General features: G+C 34.1%; 1 protein-coding gene across 2 annotated transcripts in view; it reads left to right on the forward strand.

The window, feature by feature from the left end:
• PALS1 (protein associated with LIN7 1, MAGUK family member) overlaps positions 1-19,522 on the forward strand; it is a 73,448-nt gene that overhangs the window by 43,494 nt on the left and 10,432 nt on the right. For both annotated transcript variants that reach the window (XM_043472324.1, XM_043472325.1), the window contains exons 4-11: positions 2,684-2,892; positions 4,962-5,039; positions 6,041-6,187; positions 7,350-7,511; positions 9,579-9,656; positions 15,345-15,528; positions 17,646-17,717; positions 18,074-18,145. In XM_043472324.1, the coding sequence (XP_043328259.1) occupies positions 2,684-2,892; positions 4,962-5,039; positions 6,041-6,187; positions 7,350-7,511; positions 9,579-9,656; positions 15,345-15,528; positions 17,646-17,717; positions 18,074-18,145 (1,002 nt within the window). The remainder of the gene's footprint in view (positions 1-2,683; positions 2,893-4,961; positions 5,040-6,040; positions 6,188-7,349; positions 7,512-9,578; positions 9,657-15,344; positions 15,529-17,645; positions 17,718-18,073; positions 18,146-19,522) is intronic.

The raw sequence follows: 19,522 nt of genomic DNA on the forward strand, positions 1-19,522 counted from the left end.
AATCTACTCAGAAAGGTTATAGTCTTCAGGAGAGTATAGTCAGCTACTTTGTTGATTTTGTAATTCTTTTTCAAGACATTTAAAATATCTTCCTGTTTTACTCTAAAGATACTTTAAGGCTATTGAATTCTTCATACTCTGAGAATTCTTTATATACTTAGGTAATTTCTGTGGTAACTTCTTTGAATTTGATGAAATCTGATGTTCCATATTTTTCCAGCACTGCTTTATTGATGTACAGTTGGCAAAAACATTTTGTGTATCTAAAGTGTACAATCTGATGTTGTAAAATATACCACAATTAAGTTGATTAACACATCCATCACCTCACATATTTACCTTTTGTGTGTGCGTTGAGAATGCCTAAGATTACTCTCAGTACATTTCAAGTAGACAATACAGTACTATTGACTGTAATCACCGTGCTACCCATTATATCCTCAGAACTTATCCACCTTAAAACTGACAGTTCGTACTCTTTGATCAACATCTTTCAGTTTCCCCTATCTATATTTTGTCTACTCTTGTAGATAAATCATTAACTTGATAAATCCTTAACTTATAGCTAATTATTTAGTTCTGGACCACAACTTCTTAGGTTCTTCAGATGACTGTTTTGACTTTTTGATTTTTTTCCCGTCTCTTTTTGAGGGGGGCTACATTTTAAGTTACTAGAGAACTTTTTTTTTTTTTTGAGAACTAAAGCAGTTTTGATTTGGGGTGAGGGGTGGAAGATGGGGAACTTCAGAAGAGCTGATTAGAAGAGCTATTCTAATCTATAAAATATTTAACTACTATTTAGTAGCAGGATGTAAGAATTAGTAACCTTTCTGCAAGCCCTGTATGAAGAAAACTAACAAAGACTTAAGAGGGTTTTTTTTTAATTATTATTTTTTCACGGGACTATATAAGACAAAGATGTACACGGACAGTACCTACTATTACGTTTTTTCCAGAATCATTTACAGTTTAATTTTAGACAGCATCTCAGTAGGTTTTTTCTTTTTGGATACACAGGAGATAGTGAGGAGGCATCTTAAAAAAGATTTTGTAGCTCACTTGAAGTCAAAACATTTTTGAAAAAGTAATGAGCAAGTTTTTGTCAAGTCCCTATGAGTGTAGACTATAATGTTACTTGAAGAAGATTGCAGTTCTGATAAACCAATGGACTAGAAACAGACCATGATAGATATAAGAATTTGGTAGTATCATAAATCAGTGGAAAAGAAGAGATTATTCAATAAATGGTGTTAGAATAATTGGTTAACTGTTTGGAAGAAATGAAGTTCAAATTTCCCCTCAAATCTATACAAAATTAATTCTAGATGGATTGAAGTTACCTGTGGAATAGAAACCATAATAAGTTTTAAATGTGGGTAAACATTTAATGACCTAGGCAAGTGAAAGTGAAAGTTGTGTTCAGCTCTTTGTGACCCCATGGACTATACAGTCCGTGGAATTCTCCAGGCCAGAATACTGGAGTGAGTAGCCTTTCCCTTCTCCAGGGGATCCACCTATTCCTGTGTGATTTCTCTCACTGTTTCTATGCTAATAAACTTAATGACCTAGGGGAAGAAGTTTATAAGCATAGAGACAGTGAGAGAAATCACACAGGAATAAGTGGATTATTCTTAACACATAATAGACAAAAATATCTACAGTAAAGTTACCACAAATAAAATTAACAGAAAAATTAGAAAACTATTTCCCACAAGTGTGACAAAGTATATACATGAGCACATAGCTACCTGTTGGGGATCAGAGAAGAGGCAACATGTGGTTCTTATCCATTTTGGAATAACCTCCTTCAGGAAAAATGTATGTGCTACATATGGACACTAATAGGAACATGCAAACATACACATGCCCCAATTTTTCAGTATCATCTTAGGGGAGACATATGTTCATAAGAGTTCCATGGACCACAGAAGAAGTGCTTGGTAAATACGAGTAAGCTTCAACATCCCTGTTAAAGAAATGGAAGGGTTTTAAAAATGATAATATTTGAATATTGGTAATGGGATGTAAAACCTACATAGAAAACTCTTTGGCTTTTAAAATGTCAGAATGGTATTTTAAAATGCCATTTCTTGGAATTATTTTAAGGAACATCAGAATCTCACACATATTTTTACACAGCAATGATCATTATGTACAGAAATGCTTATTACTTACACTACCAAAAAAATGGGACGCACCCTGAGTGCTCAATTTAATGTAATGGTTATTATAAATTATAGTTTAGACATGTAATGGAACATCAAGGAGCCATTATATATGTTTTTGTAAAGACTGTTTGATTATGTGGGGAAACTAAATATCCTATTAAATGAAAAAAGGAAATGCCATGAGATTTTTTTTAAGTTTTTTGTAAGTAATGGGACTATTGGTGGTTTTAAATTTTTTATTCATTTATGTATTCTACCCCCTTATTTATTTTTATAGTGATATATATTTTACGTAATTAAAACACTTGAAAAAATGTACTTGATTCTGTTGTATAATTTTTAAAGAGTTTTACTTAAAAATCAGTAAAATGACAGTGATTTGACACTCAAAAAATAGGTAAGTTTTTTTTTTTCCAAAACTTATATTGTTACTGGTTCAAGAAATTTTATCTTAAAACACTTGGGGAATTAAGGCAGAAAATTAATTTTTGGATACCTTTTCCTTCTCCTCCTAGAAGTGGAAGACTTGTTTTCTTCACTTAAACATATCCAACATACTTTGGTAGATTCTCAGAGCCAGGAGGATATTTCACTGCTTTTACAACTTGTACAAAATAAAGATTTTCAGAATGCGTTTAAGATACACAATGCTGTCACAGTACACATGAACAAGGCCAGTCCTCCATTTCCTCTTATCTCCAATGCACAAGATCTTGCACAGGAGGTATGTATTCTGAAAATCTCACTGACATGTACAAGGTAATTGTTAGTGGTAGTGAGGCGGTATTCTTGGAAAACACTGCTGTGACTCTAAGATTCATTAGAGTTAATTACTGCTGATCACATGTTGATAATTTATGTGTGAGGAAAAATTCCCCTATGTGTATTTTATCCTGAAAGAAAAGTATACTTAGTACAGAAATAAGATTCTGTTCCATGAAAAGAAGAGCATTGGTTTTATTGGCTGTATATTTGTATAGTAAGAGGAATATTTGTCTAAATTGTTAAAGGGGAAATTTTTTTAATACTTTTAGTATGGTTTTATTTTAAGCAATATACATTATAAACTGAGATAAATCAGTACTGATGAGACTAAATTATGTTAGATAATCAGGTATTATAAATACATAACTTCTAAGATTTGTTACTTGTATTTAATACATATAGAACTCAATATATATTTAGAAACCTCCTTTTACAGGTGCCAAAACTAGAGAACAGGCTAGTTCAGATGCTGTCATTGCTGTGATCTACTTGTGGTCAAATTGATTAATCTCAAAATTATTCTCTCTTAGTTTTGATAGGGGAATTACTTTAAAAATTATTTAAAATAACCATAAGAATTGTTAAAGAATTACTGGATTCCTATTTTAATCATGAGCTAACTTTTATTAAAATTTTATATATTTATATATATATATTTATTAATTTAATTGATCATCAATGGTGATGATTTTGGTTTGGTTAATCTGCATTGTTACAAAGTGCTCTTTTTGGTACATAGAAAAAGGAGGAAAATCGGAGATAACTGATAATGAGAACATATTTGAGGAAAAATAGCCCACAGAGCAAATTTTAAATATTTATGGTAGAAGAAAAGATTGAAAATAATTCAACTGAATGTACAGTTCACGTGATTAGAAATTAGGGAAGTAAATGAAAGCAGAAAAAGGAATTAAATTACTTACATAAATTTAACACTTAAAAGTTTCTTTTTTTTTTTTTTAGAGAACAAGAATATAGAGAAACCATTGACAAGTCAGATGAAGAAAAAAACACTAATAATGTTAGCGAAGATAAAAGCATAAATTATAACAAATTATAAGTTTATATTGTTAAGTATGAAAGTGCTATCACCTGGGTGGTTTTTGTAAGAAAATAAAAACTGCCAAAAGTGACTTACAGATAGCTGAAAAAAGTAGTAACAGTAGGTAAAATTGAAAGTTAGAAATTTAGTCCTCAAAATGCCGGACCCAGATAATTTTACAGACTCCTTCAAAACATGAGGGAACATATAATCCTTATGTTAAATAAACTTTTCACACATAAATATTGACTATTTCCCATCTCATTGTACTTGGATAATATAATTTAGATACTAAAAACAAATAGTAAACCAGTATATGTGACTATACTCACCACGTAGAGGTCAATTCATTTTATGAACATTAATATAGAAATCTTAAAATATGAGTAACTCACATCTCGAAATATATTAAAATAACAATTTACTGTGTGCTAGGTAATGTGTTAAGCAGTCTATATAGGTTATCTCAATCTTCTAAGAACCGTGAGTAAGGAAACAGGCTAAAAAAATTCATAATCAAGTGGAGTTTATACTAAGAGTGGAAGAATTGCTTGACTTGAGGAAGATCTTTTATATAATTCATTATAGTATAGTGGTTATTCTATCACTCTCATATAAATTTATCTTGTTAATCTAACTCTAAAATGTCCTCTCTGATTTAAAATGTAGTTACATAAACATATGATTAAAAATATAAAATAGCATAACTGTTAGAATAGCTTTTCTCTTATAGAGTCATTATTAGTCTATTTTATAATGTATTTGCAGAAAATTTTAAGGAAATGCCTCATTCATAGTCATAAATAAAAATGCTATTGTCAATCATGATAAGATTGAAAATTCTGAGAAAAAAACATTTAAAAAATAATTCTCTTCAGTGCTTTTCTGTCTTACAAATAGTTTTTACAATTTTAAATCCTACCCTTTAAAAAAATCTGTACAAATGTCATATTTTCTGTAACCTAGGAATAATCTTTGTTTCTTAGGTACAAACTGTTTTGAAGCCAGTTCACCAGAAGGAAGGACAAGAATTAACTGCTCTGCTGAATGCTCCACATATTCAGGTAGAAAATGGACAGAGCATTATCTATGTGGTTTTTCCAGCATTCAGTATCACTTTGAATCAGTCTCTTGGACTAACAAAGAGCTCAAATATTATGTAGCCTATTTTGATTGTTGTTGTTGTTCACTCAGTTGTATCCAACTCTTTGCAACCCCATGGTCTGCAGCACTCCAGGCTTCCCTGTCTTTCACTATCTCCCGGAATTTTCTCAAACTCATGTCCATTGAGTCGGTGATGCCATCCAACCGTCTCAGCCTCTGTCATCCCTTTCTTCTCCTGCCTTCTGTCTTTCCCAGCAACAGGGTCTTTTCCAGTGAGTCACCTGTTTGTATCAGGTGGCCAGATATTGGAGCTTCAGCTTCAGCATCAGCCCTTCCAGTGAATATTAAGGACTGATTTCCTTTAGGGTTGACCGGTTTCATCTTATTGCTGTCCAGGGAACTCGAAAGAGTCTTCTCTAGCACCACAGTTCAAAGGCATCAGTTCTTCGGTGCTCAGCCTTTTTTACTGTCCAGCTCTCACATCCATACATGACTATTGGAAAAACCGTAACTTTGACTAAAAAACCATAGCTTTGATTGTTTACATCACAAAGTAATTACTGTTGGATTATATACTTTTCTACTTAAAATTAACCACATTATTTTTGAAACAACTTACTTACAAATTTCTCCTTTTTGGTTATGTTTTTCTGTAAATTTTAATTATAATGTTGGACCCTTAAAGTGATTCTGTTTTTTGAAGTTAATAAGCATTTTAGACTTTCATAACTCATCCCAGAGTATTCCCTAGTGTAACTAACACGTTAGTTAGCTAAAAAAGATAACAGAGCTGCATCTGTACTTCAGTTGGAAACTTTGGAAACAGATCTGAATATATAATTAATTATAGCACTTTTAAGTGTTTTATGAGCAGGATACTTTGTACATGAGTTAGGTTAAAATCTCTCTACAGAAATAAGTCATGTTGTTACTTTAAATGCTTTGGGTTTCTTTGAAACAGGCACTTTTACTGGCCCATGATAAGGTTGCTGAGCAGGAAATGCAGCTAGAGCCTATTGCAGATGAGAGAGTTTATGAAAGCGTTGGCCAATATGGAGGAGAAACTGTAAAAATAGTTCGTATAGAAAAGGCTCGAGATATTCCATTGGTAAGTGTTCCACATCTCTGATACGAGATCCTTTCCACATGGAGATCTTCTGTATAATTGAAGACCCTTTACATTTATGGTAGTTTCTCTCTTTTGAGGCTAATTTTTTGGAATTCTTTTATGTTCTTGCTCATACTCCTCATTAGGCTGAGAAGAATTTGTTCATCTTTTCTCACCCATAATTTGATGAAAAAATAGGTTGTGAAGTAATTGAACAAAGAAGGGACAGGTAATCTGCTTCATTATTCTTCCAGCTTTTCAAAAAAACAAGTTAGAAATTGTGATCATTTCATTCAGTGTAATTACTAACATACTTCACATATATTTAGAAGTATGCATTGTTTAATGTTAATATTTTATAGTTCTTATATGTAAATGTTTTTTCTCTTAGTCTGCTATTATTACCTTAATTTTTTTCCTTTTTATTTTCAGAGAAATATCCTTGAATCCTAAGATCTTAAATTTTCTTGCATAATATGGTATATGAAGTAGGGACTGTATTTTATTAGAAGGCAGTTTATGTAACAAGGTTTTATTCCCCACCAAAAAAAAGAAATTGGGAAAGTTATGACAAATTTTTAAAATAAAGATTCAGGAGAAAAGTGTTACAAACTGTCTACTCTTAAGCTTTTTTCAGATTTCCATTTTTTGACTATATATTTCAGTTGTGCTTCTGATTTATATCATAAATATTTAATAAATATTAATGTGAATTGCATACAGCTATAGTATTTAATATTTTGATTATTAACCAGATTAGTATTCATCTCTTCATGTTATTTTGAATTTAAAAAGATTTTAAGTTACAAGTCATGTTCACTAATTGTACCTAAATATAGTATAACCATTTGAATAGCATCTACCATATAAAGAACAAATTTGATTATAGGCTTTCACTTTATTTTTGAGCAAGTGCATTTTTATGCTGTTGTATGCTTCAAAAGTCTGATTTTAGAATTTTAACAAATAGAATGCTTCCGAAGCAGAAAATGTGGAGGAAATGATAGCTTTCAGACTATTGCCATGGTTACTGTATGTAAATAAATTTTTTTCTCCAGATAAATGAAGGCTAATATTGTTAACTAGAAAAGTAAGAATTTAAAAATGAGGAAATAAAAATGCATTTTTTAAAAAAATTGACTTGAATTTTTTTGTTTTTTAGGGTGCTACAGTTCGTAATGAAATGGATTCTGTCATCATTAGTCGGATAGTTAAAGGGGGTGCTGCAGAAAAAAGTGGTCTGTTACATGAAGGAGATGAAGTTCTGGAAATTAATGGCATTGAAATTCGGGGGAAAGATGTCAATGAGGTTTTTGACTTGTTGGTAAGTTGACATGGGTAGAAGGATAATTGGTACAGTCTGAAAAATTGTTTCCTTCAGTAGACTTCAGAATTTTAAAAGCATTTTAAAACTAACTGTTAAGATATCTATATAATTTCTAGCATAATTTTCACATATAATTATTTCCATAATATTTACTAGTAGCATTTTATTCTTGCGGGGACACTACTAATTTTATTTATACTGTTAGGTACATTTTATTTGCCTCTGAAATCACTAATAATAACTCACTAAATCATTCAAAATATATGCATTAAGTGCCTCCTATGTGCTAGCTGCTAGGGAAACAGTAACAAAATGAAGTTCATACCCTCATGATTTTTTTGCTCTTTTTCTTTATTATCTACAATTGATTGTTGTTTTTTTCAACAGTATTAGATAATAACAATGGTATAGCTCTACACTGTTCACTATAATAGCCATTAGCTACACGTGCTAGTTAAATTAGTTATTTAAATTAAGTAAAATTCAAAATTTAGTTCCTCATTCATGTGTGCATGCTAAGTTGCTTCAGTCATGTCCCAACTCTTTGCAACCCTATGGGCCATAGCCTGCCAGGCTCCTCTGTCCATGGGATTCTCCAGGCAAAAATACTGGAGTGCGTTGCTGTGCCCTCCTCCAGGGATCGAACCCACATCTCTTACATCTACCTGCATTGGCAGGTGGGTTCTTTTTTTTTTTTTTGGCAGGTGGGTTCTTAAACACACTAATGCCACCTGCGAAGCCCTCAGTAGCTGCATTTCAGATGTTCAAGAGCAGTGTGTTACTAATGGCTATCATATTATGGTGTAGATTAAAGAACATGGCATTAATTTTGTCATCTCAGAAAGTTCTGTTAGACTGCTGGTATAATCAGGAAGCAATTTAGAGTCAACTTTTGAGGGCAGTTTATGATCACCTCATATATACTCATCAACCACATTTATAGACTTATTTACTTAATATCAGTTCTTATATTAGAATTCCTCCTACCTGTGGACATCTGTTGTCAGATTTAGAAAACATCCTCACATTCTTATTTTTACCCAGTCCCATTCATTGCTTGGTAGCACAAAGTGCCAGTGGTTATTGTTCTTAGATCTTGTTTTATTGGCTGCTATCTCCAGATTGAGTACTGTTTCAGTACCATTCCCTACTGTGTCAGGACTGTAAGTGTGATTACTGTCTAGGCTGGAGGTATCTGAACAAGGCAGGCAGTGGTGTACAGTTATCCCTTGATATCCAAGGGGGATTGGTTCCAGGGCCCGCCATGGGTACCAAAATCCATGGATGCTCATGTCCCTTACATAAAATGGCGTAGTATTTGAATGTAACCTACACACATCCTCTAGTATATTTTAAATAATCTCTGGATTACTTATAATACCTAATACAATATAAATGCTATGTAAATAGTTGTCTGCAGATGGCAAAAACAAGTTTGCTTTTTAGAATTTTCTGGAATTTTTTTTTTTTTTATCTGCAATTGGTTGAATTCACAGATATGAAACCCATGAATATCGAGGGCCAACTGTACTGGAAAATAATAGAGAACCTAGCAGTAAGACTATGTACAGTTAAAATACAGAATGAATGACAGAGACAAAGCATCTAGAAAGTAAGAATATTTGTATATTTGCATCACTTTTCTAATCCTAGTCACAATTACCATTTCAAATTCTACTGTACTAAAATCGATGTATGTCAGAGTAGATAAGCCAGAAGTGCTGTAATCTTCCAGCCCTTCGCTGTGGAATCATCCTAAACTTAAACTGAATGGAAAACAAAAACCCAAGACTTAAGGGCCAAGTGGCTTTTCCCAGTGGACCAGAGAACCAAAATTGTTGCATGCCATATGCCTAATATGGCTCTAATACAGCTCTAATATAATGGAGTCCACAAAAGGGGTAATTTGTGCTTCCTGATAAAATGGGATTCATCTTTACCAGTTTCTTTTTTAAGTCTCCTTGAGGTTCCAGTATAGTCCAGCTTAGGAACTGTTGATCATAAGATCATGGAATGATTTTCATAAATACAGCTTTTTAAAATAATGTGCTTTTTCTGTTGCAGTCTGATATGCATGGTACTTTGACATTTGTTCTGATTCCCAGTCAACAGATCAAGCCTCCTCCTGCCAAAGAAACAGTAGTAAGTGATTTTTTTTTAATGCTCCTTATTTTATGATGGCTACTGTTTACATTTTTCTTAATTAATAAACTTTATTTTTTGAGAGTAGTTTTAGGTTCACAGCAAAATTGAGCAGAAAGTATAGAGTTCCCACATAATTCCTGCCCCCACACACGCACAGCCTCCCTTGCTGTCAACATCCCACATCAGAATGGTGTATCTGTTACATTAGAGAGTTGATGGTTTTATTATTACCCAATGTTCATAGTTTTCTTTAGGATTCACTTTTGGTGTTGTACTACATTCTATGAGTTTTGACAAATGTATAATTACATATATCTGCCATCATAACCTACAGAATCATTTCGTTGGCCTAAAAATCCTCTATGTTCTGCTTATTCATCACTTCCTCCCCGCTTGACTCATGACAACCACACTGTCTTGACTGTCCAGTTGTAACTGTTGCTTCTTGACCTGCATGTGGTCTCTCAGGAGGCAGGTAAAGTGGTCTGGTATTCCCATCTCTAAGAATTTTCCAGTTTTTTGTGATCCACACAATCAAAGGCTTTAGCATAGTCAGTGAAGCAGAAGTAGTTGTTCTTCTGGAATTCTCTTGCTTTTTCTATGATTCAGTGGATGTTTGCAATTTGATCTCTGGTTCCTCAGCCTTTTCTAAATCCAGCTTGAACATCTGAAAGTTCATGGTTCACATACTATTGAAGCCTAGCTTGGAGAATATTGAGCATTACTTTGCTAGTGTGTGAGATGAGTGCAATTGTGAGGTAGTTTGAACATTCTTTGGAATTGCCTTTCTTTGTGGGATCTTAGCTTGCTGACCAGGGATTGAACCTGCACCTACTGTTTTGGAAGGCAAAGTCTTAACCACCAGACCACCAGGAAAATCCCCTCTTCTCCCTATAGGAGACTTAATAACTCTCTAAAGACTGGGAGCATGACTGAAGTCTTGATTTTGGGGGTCTGGGCTGGGAGAATAGAGATGTAGTTTTAGGGGAATTTAAAGACTTTAATAGAATACTAAAATCATAGTTCAGGGAAACAAAGCATAGAATTAGCCATTAGCCCAGTGGTATTAATAATTGAAATATTAAGGGTCCCAAATAGTTTTTTTCCTTACAATGAATATCTGCTGGATCCCATTTGTGTACTAGGCACTGTGCAAATAAATGTTCACTCACTTTATAGTAATGAATGTGTTATAGTTTGGGGTAAATGTTGAGATGGAAATCAGTAAATATAAACACTGAGAATAAAAAAAGAGGTGTGGGATTGATTATATAAGGTTGGCAGGAAAGGCCTCCAGGAGAAGGTGACATGAAGCTGAGACCTGGTAGGATGAGATGAAGCCAAGCCTGTTAACTGCCAGAAGAACTTTCAGGTGTAATTTCCAAAGAACTTTGTGTTTGGAAAACCCATGGGAGTGGAACCAAGTGAGGGAGTAGACAGGTGGGGAGAGCATTCTAAGAGATGAGGCTTGAGAGGTAGGTAGGGCCAGGTCAAGTAGGTCTTGGCCATGGCAGGAAGTTTGGATTTCAAATACAGTAACATCTGATTTGTGTTTAAAAACAAAACTCCTCTGATTGCTGGGTAGAAATTGGATTAGTAGAGCCAATAATGGAAGCAAGGAGATTTAGGAAAGTGTTGCTGAAGCCAGTGTAAAGTATGATGATGGCTTAAATTTCTATGATAGCAGTGACAGTGGAGAAAATTACGCAGGCTATGTTCTGGAAGTAGCAATGACAGGACCTTTTAATGAGTGTGGAGAGTAATGGATAGGGAAGAAGCAAATATGCTTCAACAACTGGATGAATAGTGGTGCTGCTTACTGAAGTGCGATGTGGAGGAAAAACTGGTTTGGGGAGAAAAATCAAGAGGGAGATACCTGAGAGGCATTCGGGTGTAGATACCAAATCGATAGAATTAAATACGTTGTTGAGTTGCTAAGTCATGTCCGATTCTTTTGCAACCCCATAGACTGTAGCCTGCCAGGCTCTTCTGTCCATGGGATTTCTCAGGCAAGAATACTAGAGTGGGTTGCCACTTGCTTCTCCAGGGGATCATCCTGACCCAGGGATTGAACCATTGTCCCCTGCGTTAGCAGACAGATTCTTTGCTACTGAGCCATCATTCTGGAATTCTACAGAGAGATCCAAGCTGTAGTTATATTTATTGTGGGGAGATCGGGTCAAGGGAGCAGTCTGTTTATATATACTTCATGTGTTTGCGAAATATTCTAAAGATTTTAAAAAAAGATAGGTTAAGGATTGTTCACAGCCTATGAAGATAATTGGGTTGAAAGAAAAGATTGAGAACCACTACCATCCAATATACTTTGCTCTTAGAAATAATTTTCACCTTAATTTTTTTCTCATTTGGAAGAAGATCTTAAGTTTTATAATGCAGTAAAATGTTTATAAATATATATTTTATCAGAAGATGAAAAAATATTAATTTCAGTGGACAGTATGGACAGTGAACAGATGGACATCTCTTTTCAGGAACAAACAGTTGCTTTATTAAGTTTGCTGTTGCCCTCAGGTTCACTTTTTTGTCTGCCTACTACTAAACATCAGTTGGATACCCACTGATACCCCAAATTTCTCCTGTTAAATATGGAAAAGAACAAGTAAAGATACTACTTTTTGGGCTTCCCTGGTGGTCTGTCCAGTGGTTAGGAATCCACCTTGCAATGCAGGGACCACCGGTTTGATCTCTGGTCAGGGAAGATCCCACAGCTGCAGGGCAGCTGAGTCCACAAGCCCTAGAGCTCGTCCTCCAGAATAAGAGAAGCCACCACAATGAGACGCCCCCAGGCTGCAGTGACCCCCATTTGCTGCAACTTGAGAAAGGCCCAGTGCAGCCGTAAATAATAAATAAAATTATTTTAAAAACTATTCCTTCTTGAATGGGCGTCAGAGAGGAGAAATCTTAGAATGAAGGGGAGGAATTTAAAAACTGTTGCTTGACATTGCAAAGGCTTTTCTTGATGCTGCCTTAGTATTTATTTGTTTTTGACTTTGTTGGGTCTTTGTTGCTGCATTGGCTTTTCTCTAGTTGCGGTGTACAGGCTTCTCATTGTGGTGGCTTCTCTTGTTGTGGAGCACGGGCTTTAGGACAAGTAGGCTTCAGTAGTTGGGGGCTCTCGGGCTCTAGAGCACAGGCTCAGTAGTTGTGATGCTTGGGCTTAGTTGCTCCAAGGTATGTGGGGTCTTCCCAGACCAGGGATCAAACCTGCATTGGCAGGTGGATTCTTAACCACTGAGCCACCAGCGAGGCAAAGAGAAAAATGTTGGGCTGGAAGATAATTGTGTCTAAACAACCCTGTAATTTAAAATTTAAACAAATGATTTTGTTTGAATTAGAAACCAAACATTGTTTTGGTCAGATATACTGTACCGATGCTACTGCATGGTGAAGCCCTGGAGCTTTCCTGTAGAGGTCAGAGTCTCTCCTTCATTTAAAAAGGACTCTGTTTTCCTTTGTATGGGAAAGGAAAAAAAGTAGCCACTACCCTGAACTGAAGAGGTAAGACTGCTGGACGTAACTTCTAGAACTGAAAAGAATTGCAGTGGAATGCCTGTAGGCATACTTAAGGGATATTGGAGGTTCCATTCCAGATCACTGAAATAAAATGAGTCATAAAAAATTTTTGGTTTCCCATTGCATGTAAAAGTTATAATTACATTGTTCTGTAGTTTGCGAAGAGTACAATTGCATTGTGTCTAAACAAACAACAAATATACACTTATTTAAAAATACTTTATTGCTTAAAAATGCTAACCTTCATCTGACAACACAAGGTTGCCACAGACCTTCAATTTACATATATATATATATACACACACACACACACATATATATCTGCAAAATGCAATAAAGTGAAACACAATAAAACAATACATGCCTATATATAGATAGAAGTCACAAAAAAGTCACATAGTATGTGTTAAGGCAATACCCAGACTTCAGCTCAGTCAGTTGGTTAATTTCTCTGGTGTGAAATAAACTTTGCTCTCAGTTTTAGAGTACATTTTAAACAGCACTAAATAAACTTGTCACATAAACAAAGTACGTCCTCTCTTCTGCTCTTCCAGTCAACACAACGAGGGGCCTCATTCCAAACCAACTAAATCTGAATGGTCAAGCAGTGATACCTAAGCACGAATAGAGAGAAAAACATCTCTGGGTGATTTTGTCTGCCTCTGGCAAAGGTCATAGACTTAGATATAGCATCTTCACTGGTCTATTTAGTTTCCCTCAGGATAATAATTCCCTAAGATTTTAGGGTACATCTTAAATGGCATGTATGTAGCAATTATCCAAGGAACTTAATTAAAATACAGAATCTGAAAGTTTGAGATGTGGTATAAGAAGTCAGTATTTTAATAAACATCCCAGTAAGTGTTCTGAGCAAAACACTTTGAAAACAGCATGCTGGGTATTGATTTCAGAAAGTGATTTGATAAAATCATCCATCAGGTTGACAAGAAGTCTGATTTCATAGATCTCTAACTGATAATAAAATGAACTCCCCACCATAATAAATGATGCCTATAGTTTCATATGTAGATTTCCAGGATTGTTTAGCTAAAAAGCAACAATTTAAACAGATGTGGAAGCATTATTGATTAATAGGAATAGTACAAGCAGAGATTTTTTTTATCATCCTATATATTATATGCTTCTCATGCCAAATTATAAAATTCTATGTATAATCTTTTTACCCAGTCTCTCAGCTGTGTTTTGACTTACTACTACCGTGTATAACTCTAAAATTCAATTTTATCAGATTTCATATAATCTACAGATTGTGGAAATGCCACTTGACCAGGTTGGATAAAAATTACAGATAGAGGAATTAAGGAGAATATTGATTCCTTTATACCTTTTAAGAAGTAAGGATACTTTGTTATAACTTACAGAAGTATATTGGAGAAAATGCTGTAGGAAATAATTGGACTTTTAATAAGGTTCATGTGAATTCTTACCTATTTTTAGTGCTGAGGGAGCATAGCAGGTTTTAGATAAGCAAAGCACAGTTAGCAAAAATTTTAGCTTGTAGCACTAACAATATTTCAATGCCTACATACAGAACATGGTAGGAATTGGTTATAAACTTGATTTAGATAATTTTAGCAGTTTGGGGTTGATTATATATGAACCTAGACATAGTCCTTTAGAATAGACTCGGAGCGATCAAGGCACAGTGGCACTGACGGTGTGGTCAAGAAGAGATGATGGCACCAGGGAAGCTGACACTCACCGCTTAGATGACCGACGTGGAGAGGTTTACAGTTTACCTTTCCTGGTGATAGTGGTTTAGAAATTACATACCTTACTGCAGAGTCATTGTTTTCACAAGTCAGGAATGGAGAGGGAGGGACTCTGTTATATTCCTTCTGCTTCTGTCAAACTTTTAAGGCCTATTGGCATTTCAGCTTGTTAGCAATAACAGTGCAGTGTTTTGCATACTCTTGTACATGTTTGCAATCAACAGGACTGTCTTAATTGAAGAAAACAGATGAGTCTGAAAAAAATTCTGCCCTCAAATACAATTACTAACCTAACCTTGATTTTTTTTCAACTTGTAATATCTTTGTGCTGATGAAAAATTTATAACACTCACATTTATGCTAAACATTGTGTTGCCATTTCATTATTGTCCTTACTTTTACCCTTTTTATTGTTTAGATCCACGTAAAGGCTCATTTTGACTACGACCCCTCAGATGACCCTTATGTTCCATGTCGAGAGTTAGGTCTGTCTTTTCAAAAAGGGGATATACTTCATGTAATCAGCCAAGAAGATCCAAATTGGTGGCAGGCCTACAGGGAAGGAGATGAAGATAATCAGCCTCTAGCTGGGCTCGTTCCAGGTAAAAGACAGTATGGTAGAAAGTACAAAGTTTAAAAACACATTTAAAATACAAATCTTCAAAGGGGAAAACTCACCTTTTTATGCCTTTTAAAAAATGAAGTAGTTACTTTTTCATTCTGTTGGGTTTTTATGTTGTATCTGTAATATAAGTATCTTGGATGTAAGTCTGACCAGTTTGTTGGGCTTTAGAATGGGATTATCATATAATCTCAACAACCAGTCCCATTTGTCCTACTGTTCACTATAGGTGCATTGAAATTAACCCTGTTTTCAAGGCAACAAAAATAGTATTGAACAAGAAAAACATCAAGGCAACAAAACTTATACTATAGCAGGAGATTATCATCAACTGGGGCATCATACTTGATATCTAGATAGGAATTTGTTAAAGATGTGTGACTTTATTTGGAATCAAAAGAGTAAGACTGCTGAATTTATCTCTTCTAAGATATCTTAGGGTAGAAATAAGATGCATCTATCTTTTCATTGAAGAAAACTCTAATTTAGACTATACTAAAATAAAACTAGCTCATATTGGACATTAAGATTATTATAGAAACATATTTCTTCTAAAGTGTGAATATGATACTTAATGGAATTAGATATGTAGATGTAATTTTTCCTACAAATTGTTTCTACAGTTCTCAGGAGGGTATGGTAGAATGAGGGAAATAGAACCAAGGGAAGTATACTAAGATATTTAATGTGTAAATTATTAAAATTATTTTGTTATTTTTTTCTAGATGTTATAGTCACATACTTTTAAAAAAATTTAATGCTCTTAAAAATTTCCCTATAGCCGTAGTTACTTCTTTTATCTAGAAACACAATCAGTCTGTACAGTTGCTGAAGATAACCTGATTTTCCTTAATGCTTTTTATGTGTCTCAGACTCAATATTAACCTTTTTTGCTTGTGGTCTTATAAAATGCACTAAGTTCAACAGATTATTCCAACATAGATGGAATTTACTTATTGATTTTTTTAAGAATCTCTGGCCTGAATTGGAAAGAATTAGATATAAAAAATTAAGTATAAAAGTAGAACTCTAATTCAGAATTTTCTAATGAAAACCTCTTTTATCCTTCAGAAAAAATATACTTGATTCTAAGGTGAATCTCTGAAAATAAGATGAAAATCAGAAACCTTGAAAGCCTCCTATATTGAAATCATAACCCTAAGTGGAAAAACATAATAGGTTTTTCATTTATTTCTATCATGGGTAGCTTAAGGTAGAAATGAAAAATCTTTAAAACATATACGTACATACAAAGAAAGAGAGGAATTGAACACAGTAAATGTAAGAGAATATATTGAATGGTGTCTTTGAATCAAAAACTGATGAATTTTATGTAATTTTGGAAAGATAACTCTTAATTTGTTTGATTTGCAATAATTCAAATGATCAGAACCATTGTAAGATCCAGCACAGTACTTTCCACATCAGTTCAGTTCAGTCGCTCAGTCGTGTCCGACTCTTTGCGACCCCATGAATCGCAGCATGCCAGGCCTCCCCGTCCTCACCAACTCCCGGAGTTTATTCAAACTCATGTCCATCTAGTCGGTGATGCCATCCAGCCATCTCATCCTCTCTCGTCCCCTTCTCCTCCTGCCCCCAATCCCTCCCAGCATCAGGGTCTTTTCCAATGAGTCAACTCTTCGCATGAGGTGGCCAAAGTATTGGAGTTTCAGCTTCAGCATCAGTCCTTCCAATGAACACCCAGGACTGATCTCCTTTAGGATGGACTGGTTGGGTCTCCTTGCAGTCCAAGGGACTCTCAAGAGTCTTCTTACAGTAGATGCTAAGTGGAAAGCTTTGTAAATACTGAACTATTAAAACTTCTAGCCTTTGTTTTTATTTATCTTTCTAAATACGTGATATGTAGTCTAGTAATACATGTCCTAGGATTGAGTGAGAGCCATGTTGGTACTTAACACCTTAAACATTTGGAGTTTATAATCATAGTTGACATACTCTCATGCAGTGGCAGGAGGATTCAGAAGGGAATGTAAATGAACAGTTACTTCTGGTGTCGGTCCTTAGTTTAAAAAAAAAAAAAAACTCATCTATCCTTTTGTCTTAACTATTTCACTCTTTTTCTTCTCTATTTATTAGGGAAAAGCTTTCAGCAGCAAAGGGAAGCCATGAAGCAAACCATAGAAGAAGATAAGGAACCAGAAAAATCAGGTTGGACTCTTATATTTGACATTAATGAGAGGTTTCTTGGGTTTCCATCTGGAATCAGGTTTAAATTTGCATTATAAGAACTGTCAGGGAAGATGTATTCATCTCAAGATGGATGTGAGAAGCAAAGCTGCTTATCTCAGGACTGTTAAGAAAAGACAGGATTTAAGTATTAAAGATTATCTTTCTATAATGTGAGATTAATGGAAAACTTTACTTCCCTGAAAAATCATTATTCTATGAACAATGTAATACATGTCTATAAATTTAAATTTAAAACTATTTGAGTTCTTCAATTTGAAATATGTAGCTTTATTAAGGGAAACAAATACCACATTTATGTTTCTGACTGTCAACAGGAAAACTATGGTGTGCAAAGAAGAATAAAAAGAAGAGGAAAAAGGTTTTATATAATGCCAATAAAAATGACGGTAAGTTCCACTCTCAGATATAGCCATATTTATATCCAAAAGAGGTCCATGTCTAACATTTGAAAGAAATTAAGTGGTATTTTTAGAGAATTTTAATTATGGTCCTGGCCTCTTAATGTAACATGTGTGTGTATTTAATAAAGTCATTTAGCAGAAATTATTTTCTTCTAGAAACCTGTGAGTAGTGCAGAATTTAGTATAAAAATTAAAAGTATGATGTAGCTGTATAGTGTTGTATTGATAGTTTTCTCTTAAATTTTTTTCCTATGTAAACTCTTCATTTACAAAGTTAATACTTGTTCCTAACAAATACTAACAATATAGATGTATTTTAAGTAAAAAATGAACATTTTGCCTATCATAACTCATCTCACCTAGGCAACCCATTTCATGAAGTCTGCTGGCTGAGTCAGGCACACAGGAGGGTGTTTTGTTTTAATTTATTGTTAGTGTTAAAAGTTTTTCAAGTTTTAGCTTCTCTTAAAATCAAAAGTTCTGATAACACTGGGCTTATATTCCCGTGTGTCAGCGGCCTACTGAACCTGAATGATGGCTGTTGCCTTTATAGTGGACACCTATCTAGTTCAACAGTCTCCACCATGTCCAATTTTTTATAAACTTAACCTGATATATTGCTTTCCTTACCTTCTTGATTGGTCTTTATGGGCTTTAAAATTTGCTACCCCTTCTTTAATTCACATTAGAAACAAGCCAAATAATAAAGCAAAGGAACTCTGTAACTTCCTACACAGTTTATAAGGCTTATTTTTATTCTCTAATACCTTAAGAGTTTTTGGCAGCATAAATGAAACTAATGAAATGTTATAGATTATTGAAAATTTTGATATAAACTAAACCTGAGATTCTACCTACTATAATAAATTTTTTTTTCCAAATTAAACATCCTTAATGCTAATTGATAGATTATGTAACTAAGAATATTTATTGGATTTATAATTTTCTCTATACTTGAGTAAGTGATTAATATCTCTGTTTCTTTATCTTTTGAAACACACTGAGTTAACTGGTTCAGCTCTAAATGCTATTATACTATAGGAAATTTGCAAATCTGAGTCTCTGAATCAGTATATTTCCACAGTCTGATTTTACATGTTAGAAGAAGGAACTTAGATTTTTCAGAGGGAAAAGCATTTTGAGAAGGAAATGCTTCACATTTACATTTCTGCTCATAATTTGTTATTAAAATTAATATTTTTATTAATGATAATTATCATTTATAATAACTTCCATTCAAGGGGAAATAGCCTTCATTCATTTAGTTCTCAAAATGAACTCCTTGAGATTACAGATTAGTAAATTCAAGTTCAGATATGAAAATCACCTGTTGAAGTTCTTACAGCTAATACATGGTTGAGT

This window comes from Cervus canadensis, chromosome 6, assembly GCF_019320065.1.
Source record: "Cervus canadensis isolate Bull #8, Minnesota chromosome 6, ASM1932006v1, whole genome shotgun sequence".
Classification (NCBI taxonomy): domain Eukaryota; kingdom Metazoa; phylum Chordata; class Mammalia; order Artiodactyla; family Cervidae; genus Cervus; species Cervus canadensis.